This window comes from Heptranchias perlo, chromosome 10, assembly GCF_035084215.1.
Source record: "Heptranchias perlo isolate sHepPer1 chromosome 10, sHepPer1.hap1, whole genome shotgun sequence".
In the NCBI taxonomy this organism is placed as follows: Eukaryota; Metazoa; Chordata; class Chondrichthyes; order Hexanchiformes; family Hexanchidae; genus Heptranchias; species Heptranchias perlo.
The window spans coordinates 47,936,997-47,958,631 of record NC_090334.1 but is presented as its reverse complement, the minus strand read 5'-3'; the positions used below and the strand labels follow the sequence as shown (position 1 = coordinate 47,958,631).

Here is a 21,635-nt window from a genome sequence, read left to right as displayed (position 1 = left end):
AAATTGATGCAGTAACCTGACCTCATTGCTACACAGAGAAGTAATGAATATTGTTGAGCAAGCCAAAAAAGAACAACCTCGAGAAAGCAGTTGAGAAAGATTGAAGGCTAACTATCAATACTCACACATGCAACTGGAAATTACAACGCACTTACTCAACTCAAACATTTTGTAAGCAAGTTACTTTACAGTAAGCTATATGCAAGGCCATAATATGCTGCAACCTGAAATTCACAGTAGAAAATATCCTTTAATTCGATGCATATTGTTCTTGTTACTGAAAAATATAGTATACAACAGAAAGCACAGAGTAACGAACAGGCAGAGGGTCTCAGCAGGCCAAACCTCACCCCTTAGAGGGGGTGATGATGAAAACCATTGGATGGGGGCAGCACACAATGTGGGTGGCATGCAAGTTGGAGGAAAATAACTTGTTTTTGGTTTGTACAATTGAATTCACATACCCTATCTGTGCACTTGTTGTTTTCTGTAGGTATGAAGTGATGAATGCATTCTGCATTGTCACCACTTGAAACAAGCACCAGCCCAGAGGCAAACATTCTGGAGGATTTCACAGATTTGGAGAAAGAAGTACAGGTTGAGATACTTCACATGGTTGTGGAAGAGGCAGAGGTGGGAGCTTAAGGAGGGTCGGAGGCAGCTGAGTGAAGACCTAGTATGACCAATGCCTCTGTTGAGTTGCTTTATGATTCAGATCTCATGTGGCCAGTTATGAAACAGAAACTACATTAAAAGTATGAACAGGTGTACCTGTTACCTCGCAGAGCATGATGCAGATAGTTGGTGCAAAGTTGGACATGTCATGCAGCAAAAGTTCTCTAGATTGCCATGCAACAAAGGTTTGCTGCAGGGGAGACCTGAGGCACAAGGCAGTGAGTGCATTTGCAGCATGCCTCGTGAATGTTCTCACTGATGCTGGTGAGGCATTGAGGTCCAAAATCCAAGCAGCAATGGCAAGCATCCATGCAATATGAGATATTTCTGCCACTCAGTGAGGGTTTCAGAGACCTCATGGCAGTGCAAGGGTCAGTGCTCAAGCTGATGAATGGCCAACATAAGAATTTGGCTTTCCACAAGGACATGTGGATAGATGCATGGGAAGATGCAAATTACTCTCAAGTCACTGCCAGTCCCTTGCTTGAACCAACCTATGAACAAGTCTCAGAAGAAGTCCCCAAAAGCAAGTAGGCAACGGAAGTTGAAATAGGACAGGCTGTTTCTGGCACACTAGCAGCACCATCAGGGTCTGCAGCATTCTAGGTGTCAATATATATCTTCCTTCACATTACTGAAAAACATAACACAAAGCACCAGGCAGGCTGAATCACAGATTCTCAGACCTATTAGAAAGCCTGCACACCAATTCCTTCCAACAGGTATCATATAGAAGTGTTAGAAAGAAAATAGTGCACTAATAAAAGTATCACAAGGGGGAAGCACAGAAGCAAATCACACTAAACTCACAGTGCACTTTCACTATTGTTTTCAATAAAGACATAACAAATCACCTTAAGCCATGTTGTTATTGTTTTCATTTGAATCAGAGAAAAGTTACAGCACAGAAGGCGGCCATTTGGCCCATTGAGTCCATGCCAGCTCTATGCAAGAGCAATCCAGCTAGTCCCACTCCCCCTCCCTATCACTGTAGCCCGCCAAATTTTTTCCTTTCAAGTACATATCCAGTTCCCTTTTGAAGGCCATGATTGAATCTGCTTCCACCACCCCTTCAGGCAGTGCATTCCAGATCCTAACCACTCGCTGTGTAAAAATGTTTTTCCTCATGTCAGCTTTGATTCTTTTGCCAATCATCTTAAATCTATGTCCTCTGGTCCTTGACCCTTCCATCAATGGGAACAGTTTCTCTCTATCTACTCTGTCTAGACCCTTTATGATTTTGAATACCTCTATTAAATCTCCTCTCAACCTTCTCTGTTCCAAGGAGAACAATCCCAGCTTCTCCAGTCTATCCACGTAACTAAAGTCCCTCATCCTTGGAATCATTCTAATACATCTCTTCTGCACCCTCTCTAAGGCCTTCACATTTTTCCCATAGCGCAGTGCCCAAAACTGGACACAATACTCCAGTTGTAGTTAAACCAGTGTTTTATAAAGGTTCATCATGGCTTCCTTGCTTTTGTACTCTATGCCTCTAATTATAAAGCCCTGGATTCTGTATGTTTTTTTAAAATCGCTTTTTCAACCTGCCCTGCCACCTTTAGCGATATGTGCACATATACCCCAGATCTCTCTGTTCCTGTACCCCTTTTAGAATTGTGCCCTTTAGTTTATATTGTCTCCCCTTGTTCTTCCTTCCGAAATGTATCACTTTGCATTTTTCTGCGTTAAATTCCACCAGCCTGCCTATATCCTCTTGAAGTCTATCACTATCCTCCTCACTGTTCACTACACTTCCAAGTTTTGTGTCATCTGCAAATTTGGAAATTGTGCCCTGCTCACCTAAGTCCAAGTCATTAATATATATCAAGAAAAGCAGTGGTCCTAATACCGACCCCTGGGGAACACCACTGTACATCTCCCTCCAGTCCGAGAAACAACCGTTCACCACTACTCTCTGCTTCCTGTTACTTAGCCAATTCGATATCCATGCTGCCACTGCCCCTTTTATTCCATGGGCTTTAATTTTGATTGTAAACAATTTTACAACACCAAGTTATAGTCCAACGATTTTATTTTTAATCCCACAAGCTTTCGGGGGCTTTCCCCTTCCTCAGGCCATATAATTTTGATGACAAGCCTATTATATGGCAATTTATCAAATGCCTTTTGAAAGTCCATACACACCACATCAACTGCATTGACCTCATCTACCCTCTCTTTGTACCTCATCAAAAAACTCTATCAAGTTAGTTAAACACGATTTGCCTTTAACAAATCCATGCTGGCTTTCCCTAATCAATCTACACTTGCCCAAGTGATGGCTAATTCTAACCCAGATTATCGTTTCTAAAAGTTTCCCCATCACCCTTCCCTGAGCAACGTAGGACGCATCCCATTTGGACCAGGTGACTTAACTACTTTAAGTACAGCTAGCCTTTCCACTACCTCCTTTTTAATAAATTTTTAGCCCATCCAGAATCTCAATCACATCTTCCTTGAGACTCTGCTGCATCTTCTTCCTTGGTAAAGACAGATGCAAAGTACTAATTTAGTGCTTCGGCTATGCCCTCTGCCTCCATGAGTAGATCTCCTTTTTGGTCCCCAATTGGCCCCACTCCTCTTACTACCCGTTTACATGCCTATAGATTTTGGATTTCCTTTTATGTTGGCCGCCAGTCTATTCTCATACTTTCTCTTTGTCCCTCATTTCCCTTTTCACTTCCCCTCTGAACTTTCTATATTCAGCCTGGTTCTCACTTGTGTTATTAACCTGACATACTTCCTTTTTTTCTGCTTCATCTTACTCTCTATCTTTTATCATCCAGGGAGCTCTGGCTTCTCCCTCGTGAGAATGTACCTAGACTATACCCAAACCGTCTCCTCGTTAAAGGTCGCCCATTGTTGAATTACAGTTTTGCCTGCCAATCTTTGATTCCAATTTACCCAGGCCAGATCTGTTCTCATCCCACTAAAATTGGCCCTCCTCCGATTGAAATTTACATTTTCCAGATCAATAGTGAAAGGTTGATTCGGAAAAACAGAAAACAGTGTTGAATAAAACATAAAGGCAGACTTCATGATAATAACTCCTCAGTCATAGCCTGGCAAACCAATACCGCTTCCCGCAGTGGCTACACTGCTTCTGCTAACTTTTCATAAATCAGTCTGTTCCTACACAGTGGCCTGTTGCTGTTATTGCAGCATATTGCACACCAGTACTGGTATCTGCCAGCTCTCTGGAGCATTTTGTAGAGCGTATCTGGTAATGTCCAAACATCGAAAAACAATTGTTTTTATAAGCCAGGTATCTGCATGCTAAGGTTCCTGACTCTTGTACATGCTTCACTGCCAACTCTTTGCCAAGAGGTATGAGAGCTGTGTAGCAGTGTAATGATTAACATTTCAATTGGGTAACCCCTTGCCCCAAGGACCCTGTGCAAAATGTTTCATAGTGTGGTTTTTTTCTAAGCAAATTCACACACTTGGAGTGAAAATATGTTACTACTTCAAGCAAAGAACTGCAGATACTGGAAATCTGAAGCAAAAACAGAAAATGCTAGTAATGCTCGGCAGATCAGTCAACATCGGAGAACAGATAACTTAACATTACAGGTGTAGACCCATCAGAACAAGAAAATCCAGAGAAATAGCATTCAAAAAGGAACAGAATAAAGGAAATGGGAGGAAAGTAGACATGAGTGAAACAGTAGAATGGCCTGTAGAGTGGTCATTCTATGTGTGTGCGTGCATTTTTCCTCCCTGTTGAAACTGCATCTTTCATTTTACTTTCCAGTAAATTAAATGTAAGAACCTAAAAATTTCCTTAAACTATTTCTGGATACTGGGGCAAATTTTATTTATGTTAGATATTTGATTTGTTTTTTTTCCCCCCCACTACAAACTTATTCCAGATTTCAGAAAACCAGCATGAGGAGCTACAGAATGTAAGGAAACACATTTATTCTTGTTTTACAAATATTTCCTGCTTCCTAATGCCACACCCTGGTTTGAAAGTAGCCACCAATCCAAACTTTGATGGACGGCTAAAAGGTACTAATTCAGCATTCATTAGCGTTTAAAGTAATTATTATTTTATTAAAAGTATTGCACACTTACTTTAGACCCATTTTAAAAATGACTTCACTGACATTTATATAATATCTAAAATCTAAAGGTTTCTAATTTTTTATTATACATTTCTGGAAAAGTAATTTGTTAAAGCATAAATATGTAAATTTTTAATCAGATCCTTAAAAGTGTTTATTTCATTTTGCTTAGAGGTAGATGAAGAGTTTAGAAAACATCTGAAGGTTCTGGTTCCTTGGCTTCTTTGTCCTGAGAACCTGGAGCTGAAAGAAATCAATGGGAATAAAATAACTGGTCGAGGGCTTGTGGAGTATTTTAAGGTAACGTGTTGCAAATTATTTTTTTTAGTTTAAATTGGTAACAATATTAAAATGACCCTTTTTTCTAAATATTGTAGTCTCATGTTCATTTTTAGCCTTTGGGGGCAATGTTCACCTAAGAAACTTTTTTTTATTATGCACAGTTTTATATGCAAGATACATATAAGTGTGAATGTCATGCAGCAACTTACAGGGAAATGTTTTAAATGTTTTATATCTGGACTGCAATAGGAACAAAGCACAACTAACTTAGCTTGTTGCCCTGTGCAGGTGCAAAGGTCAGAGCCTGATTCTGGGTGTGATAGTGACATTTCACTTAATAACAGCTCTGTATGTGCAAAAGCCAGAGCAGAGAAAATAATGATGCCAGGCATGGTGGAGGCAGTAAGATTTTTTAGATGGCATGAGTGGCCCAAGATTACTGCATGATACTATATTGAAGCTGGTCAAGTGCATTTGGCAATTTCTAATAAAATATCAGCTCTTGAATATATCAGAATCTAAAATATTCAGACAAAAAAACAAAAAAAAACTGCAGATGCTGAAAATCTGAAACAAAAACATAAAATTCTGGAAGCACTCAGCAGGTCAGGCAGCATCTGTGGAGAGAACAGAAGAGTTAACCTTTAGGACATAGACCCTTTATCAACCATTTGGCTTACTTGACCAAGAAAAGTATTCTTGTATTCTCCATATTGGTAGTTTCTGTTCTAGAGATTGGAAGGAGGAGAGGGACAGACAGTGAGTAGAAGCTGGGAATGAAGAGAAGCAGATGTTTTAAATTGGATAGCAAGGTGGTGAAGGATAGAATACTAGAGCCCCCTGGAGATGGAGCACACGGTGTCTGCCGGTATGCTTGAGGCTTTCCGCAACCGGTGGGCATCGCAGGGGCTGGAATGCATCCTGAGCGAGGATAATAAAATTTTAATTTGAAAACTTGGTTTTGGTTTGTTTGGTTTTTTAAGCACACCCCACACCCCCCCTTCTTATAAAAGGGGGGCCTAATTTGGTAATTTTGGAAAGAAAGAAAAAGAAACAAAAAAAAACACTGGAGCCTGCTCTTCAGATGCTTCCAAGCCTTTATTCACAGATCTCGACATTATACTCACACCACACCCTAGATCAGCTCTCTTACAAATGGATACACCACCTGAATACAATTAACACTGACTGATATAAATCACATGGATACAATTAACAGCAGAGAAGTGAATTGCCACAGACCAGCCTTGCACCTTTCTATGTAATTGCCTCAAGAATGGGGTAGATGGAGAACATTTCACCAATCAGGGAATGGCTGAACCTAAAAAAGTGTAAAAAAATTAATTAGAAAAGTTGGATTGGGATCTGATCAATAAAGGATCTTCAGGAAAAAACAGAGCTCTGACCACCAAAAGGATCTGCTGAGGAGAGCAATTCATCAGTCTTAAGGTTAATAGAAACCCTGACCAAGAAAAGAGTGCTAAATGCAAGTAAGAGACCTTAACTAGCAAAAAGTCTCGGTGGGGAGGAAGGCCTTGACTAGTAATTAGGTTCCTGCAACAATAACAAGACCCAAAACTTACTGTTACAAAATTAAACTAATTTCCCCCAACTCATAGGTATTCCACATAATTATTTTAGTGTGTGCAGTATTTTCTTGACCACATTGGAAGGAACTGTTTGCAGGTGAAAGAGGTAACATGGCTAAGTGGTTTAGGGAGAGAGTTCCAAATAGCAGGGACATAGGAATTTCTGTGAAGGTTTTCCTGCTTGGCAGAAAGGCCATGAAAACCCCAGAAAAAGTGTAAATTGGAGTTTGTGAAGGACAGGCAGGGGAAGCCAATGAGGAAGGCATTTAAGAAATTAGTTTTAGAGGTGATGAAGGTGTGGATTAGGGTTTTTAGTAACATGTGGAGAGAGGAGTAAGTCAGGCAATATTTCGGAGATAGATTGACTGACTGAATAGAGGACAGGATGTGACTTTGATTTTGCTGATGCTGGATGAAAGGAAATTTTGGCTCAGCCAGGACTTGTGTTGAATAGGCAGTGAAAATTGGTGGTAGAGAGGTCAAGTTGGCTGTCATTGGCATACATGTGAAAGCTGACCTTGTATTTCTGGATGATGTAATTGAGGGGTAACTTGTAGATAGTAAATAATAGGGGACCAACGATGGAGCCCGGAGGCACACTGTAGGTGGCTGTGCAGGCACAGAAGGTGAAATCATTTGAATATTGAATGTAGTCATCATCTCCTAGGGTAACAACAAGCAGTTGTATATCTAACTTTTTCTTTACCAAATTTCATCCCTCCATTTAAGATATCGTCTCCTTGCTGGGGCACAGGTGTTGGCTACTTTCCGATACCTTGCCTAAATAGTCGTTACTCAAGTATGAGCCTCGACAATGAGTCGGCTGTTGCGACTGGGCACTGCAACCAAGCCCAGCCCAGTTCTGTCCCCACCCAGTTCTGTCCCCACCCAACGTTCATACGTGGACAGTGTTCAAGGAGAGAATTCTGGCCAGTTTTCATTTCACTAATCGTTGAAGCCAGTTGTAGCACCCCAACTGCCACCAGTGCTCAGACCTGCTAATTCAGCACAGAGTGGGAATTGAACCCGGCACCTTCTTTGTGTGTATGGCGCAGCTACTGACGGGATAAACTCACTGAACCAGCAGAGGAGCATACCTAAATATGATTTTTGTTATTATATTTGAGTCCAGCTAATAACATTTAGGTCACTCATGTAGAAAATATAACTTCAGTTTAATTGAGCCCAGACTTTTTCTGTTTAAATTGTACTTTAGGCATACATAAAGATTTATCAAGGGGAAGAACTACCACATCCTAAGTCCATGTTGCAGGTACTGACTCTATTACTAATATTTTTATTCGTCACTGTTCCCTGCTCTCTCATTATTTCATCTATAATTGTGTGCATGGTGTATAAAGTTTTTGCAGTTGTCTTAGCCTGAGTAAAATTCTTACTCCATCTGTTTCACTCAGTAATACTGGGTGACAATTGCCCACGAAGCCAAACAAACTTAAAATGCAATAATTTTCTGGCCCTTAAATAAAAAGCGTTACTTGCCGAAACATACTTTTTATTTTTGGAGCTGTAGGAAGTTGGAGCATTGCATGTGGTGCCAAGGAATAGGCAGATGTAGGTTGAATTCTCTTTCCAGTGAGTGCCTGTTCTCAGCTATGATGCACTAGTGAAGAATTAAGCAGAGGTCAAGCATTTCTCGAGGGGAGGGGGGAGAGAAGAGAAAGAAAAAAGCAAATTGGGTGGGAAGTCTCCACCATACTGCTCTCCTATGCCTCCTGCCAATGGCCTAAGGACCAGCTGCCAGACCCACCGTTTTCTAGCAGAAAGTGGATGGCCCAGGCAAACCAGCAAAGTGAGAAAAGGATGGAAAGAAGAGCGTGCGCTCTATAGGAGGGTTTATACACTTAAAATGGAAAATGGAATGGCATCGGTATAAACATGATTTCAGTAAAAAGCTCACAGCCAAGGTTATGGTGACATTTATAGATTAACATAATCAGTGAGGCATTTGATTAGTCTGAACAACTGACAGAAGTTATAAATAGAATTGTGTTATTCCTTTCCCTGGAACAGGGAGAGTCACGAAGTGTCCTTTCGTTATATATAGTAATATTTCTTCCTTGCAGTATCCCTTCTAACATTCAGGAGCTGTCCAGTTATGTTTGTAGGGTGGCTGGTGCTCTACTGTGATAGAAACGATTGTCATGTAGAGTTCCCAAACCTGGACAATATGGCAATGGTGTCATGTCTAACTTTTAAGTGCTACTGTATTCCAAAACAAGTACCTATTAAATAGATCTGTTTCAAATTAGGACACCGTTGTTTCTTCAATAATGAATCTTGTCTGTTACATTTGATACAGCAGTATAAAACAGATGCAATATATAAAGATTTATCAATCATAATTAAAATGGATGCTTGCAGAAAATATACAGGCTTTAATTAAGGTATGTTGTCATTAAAGAAACAGTACTGGTGTTGGAGGATTGTTATCTCGTGAAGAAAGGGCAAAGATCCCTCTCATTAGCTCTCCTCCTGGAGATCTGGGAGGTTCTTTTCATTCTGAGCTTGTCAACATCTCAAACTATTTTAACAAGTGATGTTTAAGAAGTGTTCCCAGTTCAGCCTCAAGACATCCATAATTTTCCTGGCTGTCTTCCAGTCCAGTATTTGGACCCAGTCAGATCATTATGGTAACACTGCCTGGCAAAAGAAAATAGATTTAAATAAATTGGCCCATACTTTGGTCTGGAGAGGCCACCTAGAAGCCTGTTGAACAGATTTAGTTTAATAGCATTCCTGGATAGCAAAGTATTATACACCTTACAGCAGAGTAGGCAGTCTCACTAAGAGAGGCCTATAAAGGCAGCACATGTTTTTATTTGTTCTTGGGATATAGGTAACACTGGCAATGACAGAAATATTGTCCTAAGGACATTAAGAGTCAACCATGCAAGTGGGACTTGAGTTACACGTAGACCAGACCAGTTAGGGGTGTCAGATACCGTCCTTGAAGGACATTAGTTAACCAGTAGGATTTTTATAACAATCCAGAAACTTTCATGGTCATTTTATCTTGTACTTGCCCAGAAATGACCAAATTATTCAATTTCACAATTTACCATGGTGACATTTGAACTCATAATCTCTGGGATACTAGTCCAGTATCATAACCACTAGGATATAATATCTCCATAATGTGGGAAATATTATATTGGTGCAGTAGAGAGTCTGGTTAAGACACAGTAGTCCAGATTTTCTTGTCAAGTGATATTCAGTACTAAATGGATATATTGCCCTTGAAGGGGGCACAGTGCAGATTTACCAGAATCCCCAGGGCTGAATGGGTTAAATTATGAGGTTGCATAAACTTAGCTTGTATTCCCTTGAGTTTAGAAGTGAGGGGTGATCTAATTGTAGTGTTTAAAATGATAAAGGGATTCAATAGGGTATTTACAGAGAAATTATTTCCACAGGTGGGGAATCCAGAACAAGAGGGCATAATCTTAAAATTAGAGTTCGGCCATTCAGGAGCGAAATTAGGAAGCACTTTTTCCACACAAAGGATAATAGAAATCTTCAACTCTCGCTCCCAAAAGACTGTGGAGGCTGGGTCAATTGAAATTTTCAAGATTGAGATTGATAGGTTTTTGTTAGGCAAGGGTACAACAACTTGCATTTATATAGTGCCTTTAACATAGTAAAACATCCCATGGAGCAATTATTAGGATAGGCGACCAAACGCTTGGTCAAAGAGGTGGGTTTTAAGGAGCGTCTTAAAGGAGGAGAGAGAGGTGGAGAGGTTTAGGGAGGGAATTCCAGAGCTTAGGGCCTAGGCAGCTGAAGGCACGGCCGCCAATGGTGGAGAGATTAAAATAAGGGATGCACAAGAGGCAAGAATTGGAGGAGCGCAGAGGGTTGTGGGGCTGGAGGAGGTTACAGAGATACGGAGGGGCGAGGCCAGGGAGGGATTTGAAAACAAGGATGAGAATTTTTAAAATCAAGGTGTTCCCGGACCGGGAGCCAATGTAGGTCAGTGAGCTCACAGGTGGTGGGAGAACAAGACTTGGTGCGAGTTAGGATACGGGCAGCAGAGTTTTGCATGTGCTCAAGTTTATGGAGGGTGGAAGATGGGAGGCCAGCCATGAGAGCATTGGAATAGTCAAATCTAGAGGTAACAAAGGCATGGATGAGTGTTTCAGCAGATGAGCTGAGGCGGGGCGGAGACTGGCGATGTTTCAGAGGTGGAAGTAGGCAATCTTGGCGATGGAGCAGATATGTGGTCGGAAGCTCACATCAGAGTCAATAGGACACCAAGGTTGCAACCAGCCAGATCGACAGGATTGTTAGGAGGCCGCAGTTGGGGATGGTCCCCGGCAATCGGGAAAGATCAGGACTTGATGGCGGTGGGGGTCGGAGTCCGGCAATCGGAAGGAAGGGAAAGATTGGGGCTTAGTGGCGGTCGGCCAATCGCAGGGCAGGCGGTTCGAGATCGCGGGTTGGGATGGGGTCGCCCGATCACAGCAGCAAGGAGAAGGCCGCAGTCGGCAGAAGGGAGGCCGAATGTTTGCTTGAGGGGCCGGGGGAGCACTCCTGGCTCACAAGAGTGCTCTAAAAAGCACTAACCTTCTACAGCCGGCTGCTCCTGTCTCCATTTTACCGCTGTGTTTCCCGAGCCCTGGGAAGCCTGGCTGGCAATTGTTAAATTTAAATCAGGCTCCCAATTACACTGTGGGAAGCTGATTTAAATATTATAATGAAGTCCTCCCGCCTCTCCAAGACGGGACGTAGGCACGCCTCGCAGCTCGCCGCCGTAAAAATGGCGGCAAGCGCATATATGGTGGGTTGGGGACACGTTCCCCGATTTTTAATTTTTAACCCCCAACCCTCTCCCACCCGTTGTGGGGGGGGGTTAATATCAACCCCAAAGTTCAAAGTTAATTTATAATTTGATCTAATCAATCTTTTTATTCCTTCATATAATTTAGGCCACAGCAGAAGCTAACAATTTAGCAGCTGTAGCAGCAGCCAAGGATCTATACGGTAAAAAAATGGAGGAGGTAAGGAAGCTATGTGCCTCGTTTTGATGTCCTTCAGATGCTGAAGATTTAATCTAAGTTAAGTGCATAGTTATGGCACTGTAGTTGGGGAGAAAGTTGCTTGAATACCATTTGAAAATATATTTGAGTGTAGTTATAGTGATCAATTTGGCCAGTAGCCCAAATTCCCACTATAATCGGATAATTCTGAAGCTGATTTCCTTATGTTATGCTGCCAGGCATTTTAAACTCCTAATTAATCAGCTGCTTTCCCTCTCCTCTTAGTCAAATTCATTTAATCCCATTGATTTAGTCCGCAACTGGTACTCTGCTCAGCACTGACCAACAATTTAAACAGCTGAAATTGGATTTGGCAACTAGAATTTAAGCCTTTTGTCTACATGGTCACCACAAGCGGATTCTCATGTACTTCAATTACTATTCACCATCTCATGTTGTGACTGGCAGAAAATACGTTATCTATGCTCTACTTTCTTTGCAGCAATGCAAAATTGAAGGAAAATTTGGAAGTGAGGTCCCAATCTGACTAACACAGCAAGCAGAGACTGGCTTTGCGAGCCAGTCCCACTCCCCTTAGGCTCAACAGTGCATTCAGTGTGATTCCAGTATGGAATCAGGCCAGATTTTAAAAATGGTTAGGGATGCCTGTGGACCTCCTGGGCACTTAATAAATTTAAGCAGTTATTTTATTGCTTGGAGATGAGCAACGCTCTGGTTAACACTCTCAAAACATTCAAAGTGTACTGGTTGAGTTTAGAACCCAGCACAAGCAGGTAAGCAGAAACAATTGGGAACACTGGCCTTTCACCTCTGGGATCAACATCTCCTCTAACTGTTAGCCTTAAGGATCATGTGTGAAATGATTTGAGGCAGTCTCAATCCAGTTCCTAGTGGGTATGGGCCTACAGCATATAACACTCCCAAATTTGGAACTAATTGGCAATGTCTTAGAGAGGCCAGAGGTTACAGGGTGGCTGTTGAAAGAAAGACTTGCATTTATATAGTGCTTTTTACAACATCAGGGCATCCCAAAGCGCTTTACAGCCAGTGAAGTACTTTTTGAAGTGCAGTCACTATTTTAATGTAGGAAACACAGCAGCCAAATTGTGCACAGCAAGGTCCCACAAACAGCAATGTGATAATGACCAGATAATCTTTTTCAGTGATGTTGTTTGAGGGATAAATATTGGCCAGGACACCGGGGATAACTCCTCTGCTCTTCTTCAAAATAGTGCCATGGGATCTTTTATGTCCACCTGAGAGGGTAGACGGGGCTTCTGTTTAACGTCTTATCTGAAAGATGGCACCTCCGACAGTGCAGCAGTCCCTCAGTACTGCGCTGAAGTGTTAGCCTGGATTGTGTGTTCAAGTCTCTGGAGTGGGGCTTGAACCCACAACCTTCTGACTCAGAGGCGAGAGTGTTACCAACTGAACCACAGCTGACAGCAAACTAATGTCACCCTCATGCAATAGGGTGGTTTAAATTGTGTCAGTCTGGATGCTTATTAACTTGTGTCAAACTTCACATGGTGTGTTGCAATAAGCACTGGTTTTACATTTTATTCTTGTAAAATATAACCAAATGGTTCACGGATGTTTTGTCCAAAAAGCATCTAAATTATACAAAACGTATGAGAACCTGAACCCAGCGATGTCAACCCACTTATGTTGCCCTGGGATTCCCAGGAAGGGTGGAGCCAGTGCACGTGTGGTGGTGGGGAAACTTTTAGAAATGAAAAACCGGGTCAGAATCAATAGTCACTTGGACGAGGTGGATTGATTAGGGAAAGCCAGCACGGATTTGTTAAAGGCAAATCGTGTTTAGCTAACCTGATGGAGTTTTTTGATGAGGTAACAGAGAGGTTAGATGAGGGCAATGCAGTTGATGTGGTATATATGGACTTTCAAAAGGCGTTTGATAAAGTACCACATGGTAGGCTTATCATCAAGATTGCGGCCCATGGAATAAAGGGGGTAGTAACAACATGGATAGAGAATTGGCTAAGTGACAGGAAACAGAGTAGTGGTGAACAGTTGTTTTCTGGACTCGAGGGAGGTGTACAGTAGTGTTTGCCAGGGGTCGGTGCTGGGACCACTGCTTTTCTTGATATATATTAATGACTTGGGTGTACAGGGCACAATTTCCAAATTTGCAGATGACACAAAACTTGGAAGTGTAGTGAACAGTAGACTTCAAGAGGATATAGACAGGCTGATGGAATGGGCGGACACGTGGCAGATGAAATTTAACACAGAAAAATGCAAAGTGATACATTTCGATAAGAACGACGAGGAGAGGAAATATAAACTAGAGAGCACAATTCTAAAAGGGGTACAGGAACAGAGAGACCTGGGGGTATATGTGCACAAATCGTTGAAAGAGGCAGGGCAGATTGAGAAAGCGGTTAAAAAAGCATACGGGATCCTGGGCTTTATAAATAGAGGCATAGAGTACAAAAGTAAGGAAGTCATGATGAACCTTTATAAAACACTGGTTTGGCCACAGCTGGAGTATTGTGTCCAGTTTTGGGCACCGCACTTTAGGAAAGATGTGAAGTCCTTAGAGACGATGCAGAAGAGATTTACTAGAATGATTCCAGGGATGAGGGACTTTAGTTACGTGGATAGACTGGAGAAGCTGGGGTCGTTCTCCTTGGAACAGAGAAGGTTGTGAGGAGATTTGATAGAGGTATTCAAAATCATGAAGGGTCTAGACAGAGTAGATAGAGAGAAACTGTTCCCATTGGTGGAAGGGTCAAGACCCAGAGGGCATAGATTTAAGGTGATTGGCAAAAGAACCAAAGGTGACACGAGGAAAACCTTTTTTTACACAGTGAGTGGTTAGGACCTGGAATGCACTGCCTGAGGGAGTGGTGGAGGCAGATTCAATCGTGGCTTTAAAAGGGGAACTGGATAAGTACTTGAAAGTAAAAAATGTGCAGGGCATAGGGCGGGGGAGTGGGACTAGCTGGATTACTCTCACATAGAGTTGGTGCGGACTCAATGGGCCGAATGGCCTCCTCCCATGCTGTAACCTATGATTCTATGTCTGACGGAGCCATTTAAATGATAGGGTCTGCGAGGTCCCAGGTGCAGGCTGAAGATATAAAAGTAGGCCTTCTTTCTTAACCACTAGCAGCCAGTAGGTCCCAATCTCAGTGTCTCTCTGACCTGCAGTTGTGCCTTACTTTCCTGCACCTTCTACTGTGCTACGCCTTACCAGGAGGCAAGCCTGCACTGGCAGTGCCCCGGGCTGTGTAAATGGCCTGGAACAGGAAATCCCGGCCATCTTGGGCCTGGACAAGAGCAGCACACTTTGGGTGCACTGCTTCTGTCCAGCACTGGGACGAGATGGAGGCCTGCCGTAATATCTTTAATCACTAGGTTATTAGCATGCTTGCAATTTTAGTACAGCACTGATTTTAGTATTTATTCCATTGCTGTATACCTACTTGTTTCAAATATGTTTTATCCTGTAGATTTGTGGAGGAGATAGACCATTCCTTGCACCCAACGACCTCCAGAGCAAACACTTGGGACTCAGAGAGGAAGCCGTCAAATTATTCCGTGGAGTTAAGAAGATGGGAGGAGAGGAATTCAGTCGTCGTTATTTGCAACAATTGGAGAACGAAATTGATGAGATGTACATGAACTACATAAAACACAACGATAGTAAAAACATATTCCATGCCGCTCGCACACCTGCCACTCTGTTTGTGGTGATATTTATTATGTATGTAATAGCCGGAGTGACAGGATTTATTGGAGTGGACATTATAGCCAGTCTGTGCAACATGATAATGGGGCTGGCTCTGATCACTCTGTGCACGTGGGCATACATTAGATACTCTGGAGAATACAGAGAGCTTGGAGCTGTCATAGACCAAGTAGCAGGAGCCTTATGGGACCAGGTAAGTGTGTTCCGAATTTTTCTTTCTATAATTTAGTACAATTAAATGTTTCTGTGGTAGTCTTTTGCTGTTTAAATGGCACTGAAATTACTACAAACAGCTCTAAGCTAGAGATGCAGAATGTTTCTGTACTGTCTGTAACAATGTAACATTCCTTCCTTTTAGATTCGAATTATCTCATTATTATTAAGAAACTTGGAATCTTGGTTTTGATTAATTAGATGAACCAATATTCATATGTAAGTTGTTACAGAATATAGTTTAACAAAAGTTGTTTAAACAGCACTGTGTTAGCTCTCCTGATGGTTCACTAAGTTCCCAAGTTTAATTTCCAGTCTCTGCTGAGATAGCTGATCTTAAATGGATAAGTGGTAGGAGCAAAACAGTTGACTTCAGTGCCAGTGGATTAGGTCAGGGTTCCTGCTGTGGATCGTTACCAAGTAACTACAGCTGGAAAGAGACACATGGATTTTGGGGGAAGCCAAGATCAGAGAGGCAGTGATTCCCAACCCAAGAGGGGAGAAAATTAACAGAAAAAGTTGGGGGAAAAGTGCTGTGTTTTACTTCATTTATTTTTATGTTTTGCAACTATGATCTTAATTGTTATGATTCATGTTTTAATTTAGTGCTTTGTAGCTGTTCACTGTTATATAACTTCCTTAATTGTGTAAAGGGAGCTAACCTCTTGAACATTTATAAAAGGGGGATTCAGAAGAGATTGATAATTAGTATAACAAAAAGTTGTGTGTTCAACAATAAATCAGCAATAGTTATATTAATAAAAAAATAATAAAACAAAACAAATTGAAATATATGTACATTATATATAGAGAAAAAAGGGAACGACAGACCGGTTAGCCTAACATCAGTAGTAGGGAAAATGCGAGAGTTTATTGTAAAGGATGTGATAACAGGACACTTAGAAAATATCGACAGGATTAGACAAAGTCAACATGGATTTATGAAAGGGAAATCATGTTTGACAAACCTACTGGAGTTTTTTGAGGATGGAACTGGTAGAATAGATAAGGGAGAACCAGTGGATGTGATTTATTTGGATTTTCAGAAGGCCTTTGATAAAGTCCCACATAAGAGGTTAGTGTGCAAAATTAAAGCACATAGGATTGGTAACATACTGGCATGGATTGAAAATTGGTTAACAGACAGGAAACAGAGAGTAGGAATAAATGGGTCTTTTTCGGGGTAAGTGCTTGGGCCCCAACTATTCACAATATATATCAATGATTTGGATGAGGGAACCAAATGTAATATTTCCAAGTTTGCTGACGACACAAAACTAGGTGGGATCGTGAGTTGTGAGGAGGATGCAAAGAGGCTTCAAGACAATTTAGACAAGTTGAGTGAGTGGGCAAATACATGGCAGATGCAGTATAATGTGGATAAATGAGTTTTCCACTTCGGAAGGAAAAACAGAAAGGCAGAGTATTGATTTAAATGGTGATAGATTGGGCAATGTTGATGTACAAAGGGACCTGGGTGTCCTTGTACACCAGTCGCTGAAAGCAAACATGCAGGTGCAGCAAGCAGTTAGGAAGGCAAAAGGTATGATGGCCTTCATTGCAAAAGGATTTGAGTATAGGAGCAAGGATGTCTTACTGCAGTTATACAGGGCCTTGGTGAGACCACACCTGGAGTATTGTGTGCAGTTTTGGTCTCCTTACCTAAGAAAGGATATACTTGCCATAGAGGGAGTGCAGCAAAGGTTCACCAGACTGATCCCTAGAATGGCAGGACTGTTGTATGAGGAGAGATTGGGTCGACTCAGCCTGTATTTACTCAAGTTTAGAAGAATGAGAGGGAATCTCATTGAAACATATAAAATTCTGACAGGGCTAGACAGACTGGATGCAGGGAGGATGTTTCCTCTGACTGGGGGGTCCAGAACGAGGGGTCACAGTCTCAGGATACGGGGTCTGACATTTAGGACTGAGATGAGGAGAAATTCCTTCACTCAGAGGGTGGTGAACCTGTGGAATTCTCTACCACAGAAGGCTGTGGAGGCCCAATCACTGAATATATTTAAGAAGGAGCTAGATAGATTTCTAGACACAAAAGGCATCAAGGGACGTGGGAAGAGAGTGGGAATATGGTATTGAGATAGAGGATCAGCCATGATCATATTGAATGGCGGAGCAGACTCGAAGGGCCGAATGGCCTACTCCTGTTCCTATTTTCTATGTTTCTATATATAATGTACACCTTGTTCATTTCTGATGACACACCACTTATGAACCTTAAGCAAATACAACAAATATTAACTAATTTTTCTAAAATAGTTAAGAACTTAGAAGTATTTACTTACTTTCTTCAGTGTGTTTTTTTAAATTGAGAAGTATACCATTAAGACAGTGCTTTTGCTTTAGTGGTATGGTGTTGGATATGAGGAAAGTGAAGTTCAAATCTCAATCCAACCTTAACTGTTCTTGTTGGAAAGATTTTACCAATTCTTTTGGACCAGTTGATGGAGAGCATTCTGTCTTAGAAGAAGGAAAAGCTGTTCAACCAATTTCATACTCGGGAAGTGTATCTGCTGTGAGAGGATAACATAGCAACATTAATAGTGGACATGCACAATTCCGAGGCCCAGATTGTGTCATTTCCTTGTCTGAAGGAGGGAACGTAGAAAGTGGGGAGGAGGGAGGAAAGGGTCATGGATTTATTTTATTATTGGGAAACCAAGGTGAAGAGCCAAGGCAGGTCCCTATCAAGGGTAACAGCAGTAGGAAAGAAGACAAGATAAATCAGGAAGTAGTGGTTAAATAATGCTAACATTTGAACTCTAAAAGCCTGTAAAAGCTTAAAAGGAACAAAAGAGGCACATTTAGAGGAGTAATGATCATGTAGTATTGATTAAATAGAGAGTTATGAAAGATTCCAAACAGAGAGAAATTGGAACAGTGGGGATCTTAGGAGGCAGGAAACAAACAGTAAAAATACACTTTTTAAAAAAAAAATCTAATTTGTTTACTTAAACCCGTATCATAAATATGTTTTTGTAAATGCAGTATACACAGAGTTAAGGATGTCTGTTCTTATATTTGCTGTTTTCTAAATCGGTACTTAGATTAGCTTTCTCCTTTCAATACTTTTTCTCTCCTTTCTGCAATTACATAGGGAAGTACTAATGAGGTAAGCCTTCATTTTATGTACCACCTTGCAGCTGGCTGCATCATAACAAGCAAAGAATTTCATCATGCATCAATCTGTATTGTTCCATGGATTTTATTTCGTCATCTTCAGCTGGTGCTGGTGTCTACTGGCAGATAAACATTTTTACTTTACAAGGTTTCAGGCTTGATAAATTCTGTAAAACTTGTTGGTATTTTCAGAATCCTATGCATCATCTGAAAATTGAACTCATCTTTTACTAATCAAATTTGCGGAATACGTTAGAAAATACTCATTCTAGTACAATTAGGTTCCTTTCTATTTTATGTTTCTTCATTCCAGAACTTTTCAGCTATAGGTGTCCATTGAGTTAATATCAGAAGTATGATTCATTCTATAAACCACGATTACATTTCAATGGTAATAGACTTAAACATTAGATTAAGTGAATAGAACACAACGATAGTAAAAACATATTCCATGCCGCTCATACACCTGCCACTCTGTGGTGATATTTATTATGTATGTAATAGCCGGAGTGACAGGATTTATTGGAGTGGACATTATAGCCAGTCTGTGCAACATGATAATGGGGCTGGCTCTGATCACTCTGTGCATGTGGGCATAGATACACTGGAGAATACAGAGAGCATTAGATTAAGTGAATGGAATTTAAAAACTCACCTGATCAAAAACACATTTTAAAATTATGGAAGTATGATCAATGCATTTTTAAAAAATCTCCTTTTTAAAAATCTATTTCTTTCCTATTTCCCTTCCATAACGCCATCATTCCAAGATGGCAATGATGCAACCTTCTAAACCTGGACCATTGTTACTGTAAGTGACCGCTGAGATGTACGAGAGTGGCTGTGGTGGCTCACCCTTTGATTTGCCATCTCTTCCTGCCCTTCTCTCAGACAGCGCAGGCAATATTTGGGAACTCATCACATAGGGAATTATGGATTCAAACTTGGCGTTAAACTTTCAGTGGTGTAGCACACTGGAGCACCCATCCATCACCAAAATTAGACTATTTTACTGCATAGATTTCTATTTACTATCTTTACACGCATCTACCTTTTGTTTTGGTAATCCCGAGTTCAAACAAATAGAGGAAAAAAAACTGCAAATACTAGAAATCTGAAACAAAAACAGAAAATGTTGTAAGTACATAGCAAGTCAGTCAGCAACAGATATATTTGCCTCCCACAGTACCAGAGTACAAAGATGGAGTAGTAGCCAGATCAATAATCCTACTGTAAAATGGCTGCATTAGTGGGATTACATCAAAAGAAAGATTCTTGCATTAGCAAAATAGCCCAAAAGCTAGAAGTAATTCCATAATAATGATGGCAGATAATTGGGTTTAGAACAGCTCTATTAATCACCTTAATCAACTCTGTTTAGACACACAGTTTGACAGACGGCTTAATTGAGAGTTGAGAGAGATTATACTGTAGCGTTTTTTTTCCCTTCTGAACTCCTAAGGCCGAAGACAGTGTCAATTGTTCAGGGCACACTTTGTAAAGTGTTTCAATATATTATATAACACAATCTGATTAATGGATAATGCATGGACACTTCAAGCTGATAAAGTATGTAAACATTAGATTTTTTAGGCCTAAGTTATATGAAACATCTGAAAAGATAATTATTACATTATTGTAAAATTAACAATCAGCACTTTTGGGTCACTGTAGTTGTCCATCTCTTACTATCCCCTCCCACTACCAGCTCCATTAAATACAGGTTTTATTTCAAATTTGAGTGTACATAACTAACATAGGTAATTATTTAAAATAGTGCTTGCTTAGTGAGGACCTCAGTATGAAATAACTCCCATAATCCACTATTACTGAACCTCTTATTTTAAGTCAAATTTCACAAACTTTATGAATTCAAGAATTTAAATTACTTTAGTTTTGATAGCTTAAAGTAAAATTATGAGAAATGATACTCCCAAGTGCAGTGATTATTTTGTATGACAGTTGAATCTTATTTAATCTTTTCAGTATGGAAAATTTAGTTAAGCTTCTTTTGGACTATAAAAGCAGGGACGAATGAAGCATTTTTACTTAGTGCACTTCAGCTGGAGATGAAGTTGGTACTTCCTGCCTTGTAGACCATTCACGACCAGCAGGGGGTGCTAAAATCATTAATTCAGAACGGGCATGAATAAAAAGGATATCAAGCACACACGTTATCAAGCCAGCATCAATTTACAGTACCTCTAATGGTTTGCAAAAAAAAACAGCGAACTTTGACAGAACAGGTCTATGAATGCGTTGGTTAGTTCCAACATAAAAGGCTACAGGTTCTCATTTGGCAGTTCCTTTTTGAGAGTGAGTAACAGAAAACATGAAGCTGATATGTTGAAGGTTATGTTTATCTGAAGATACCCTGTTGACAGTATAATAGATTCAATAAAGGCAATTGAAGTAGCCCTGTATAAACATTCAGTATTTGTTTACTTTTAAACTTTTGCCTGAATTATTTTATTCTTCCCTCCTATTAGTTAGCAGAACCATCTGCCCAGCACCTCTTCAACCACACAGTGAAGAGAACTCACTCTAATTGGTCCAATACCCAATGTGCTGTACCACTATCAGCCTAGTAAATAGTTTTAAAGAAATACTACAAAATAAGGTACCGATGTTATAATGAATAGCAGTAATGGACCTCATCTATACTATCTTGCCAGAGGTTTTAAGACATTCTGTGACTCTTTGATTTGATGAAAAACACATTTATATTCATGACCATTTAAATTAACTAGATGTCTTCCCCAGATAGCAAAATACAAAACAAAATTGTATTCCCAACACACCACAGAAAATTAATTTCTCCAACAAAACCTGCCAAGTCAGAACTGTTCTGCTTTGGAGTTACAGTAAGAAAGTTTTAGTGTTTGTAAATGAATATACTCACCATCCATCTCCACTGTATCTATAAACCTAG

At 40.6% G+C, this 21,635-nt stretch overlaps 1 protein-coding gene and 1 long non-coding RNA gene across 2 annotated transcripts in view; one reads left to right on the top strand and one right to left on the bottom strand.

Annotated features, from left to right (window-relative positions):
- The window catches only part of atl1 (atlastin GTPase 1), a 56,076-nt gene that overhangs the window by 31,250 nt on the left and 3,191 nt on the right, over positions 1–21,635 (top strand). Inside the window, exons 8-12 of the mRNA XM_067991642.1 lie at positions 4,551–4,689; positions 4,918–5,045; positions 7,833–7,889; positions 11,563–11,634; positions 15,114–15,545. Coding sequence (XP_067847743.1) covers positions 4,551–4,689; positions 4,918–5,045; positions 7,833–7,889; positions 11,563–11,634; positions 15,114–15,545 — 828 coding nt within the window. The remainder of the gene's footprint in view (positions 1–4,550; positions 4,690–4,917; positions 5,046–7,832; positions 7,890–11,562; positions 11,635–15,113; positions 15,546–21,635) is intronic.
- Positions 18,005–21,632, bottom strand: LOC137326501 (uncharacterized). The gene is made up of 3 exons (XR_010964207.1): positions 21,606–21,632; positions 19,755–19,817; positions 18,005–18,096 (listed from the first exon to the last, which is right to left on the bottom strand). It is a non-coding gene; the product is annotated as an uncharacterized lncRNA (long non-coding RNA).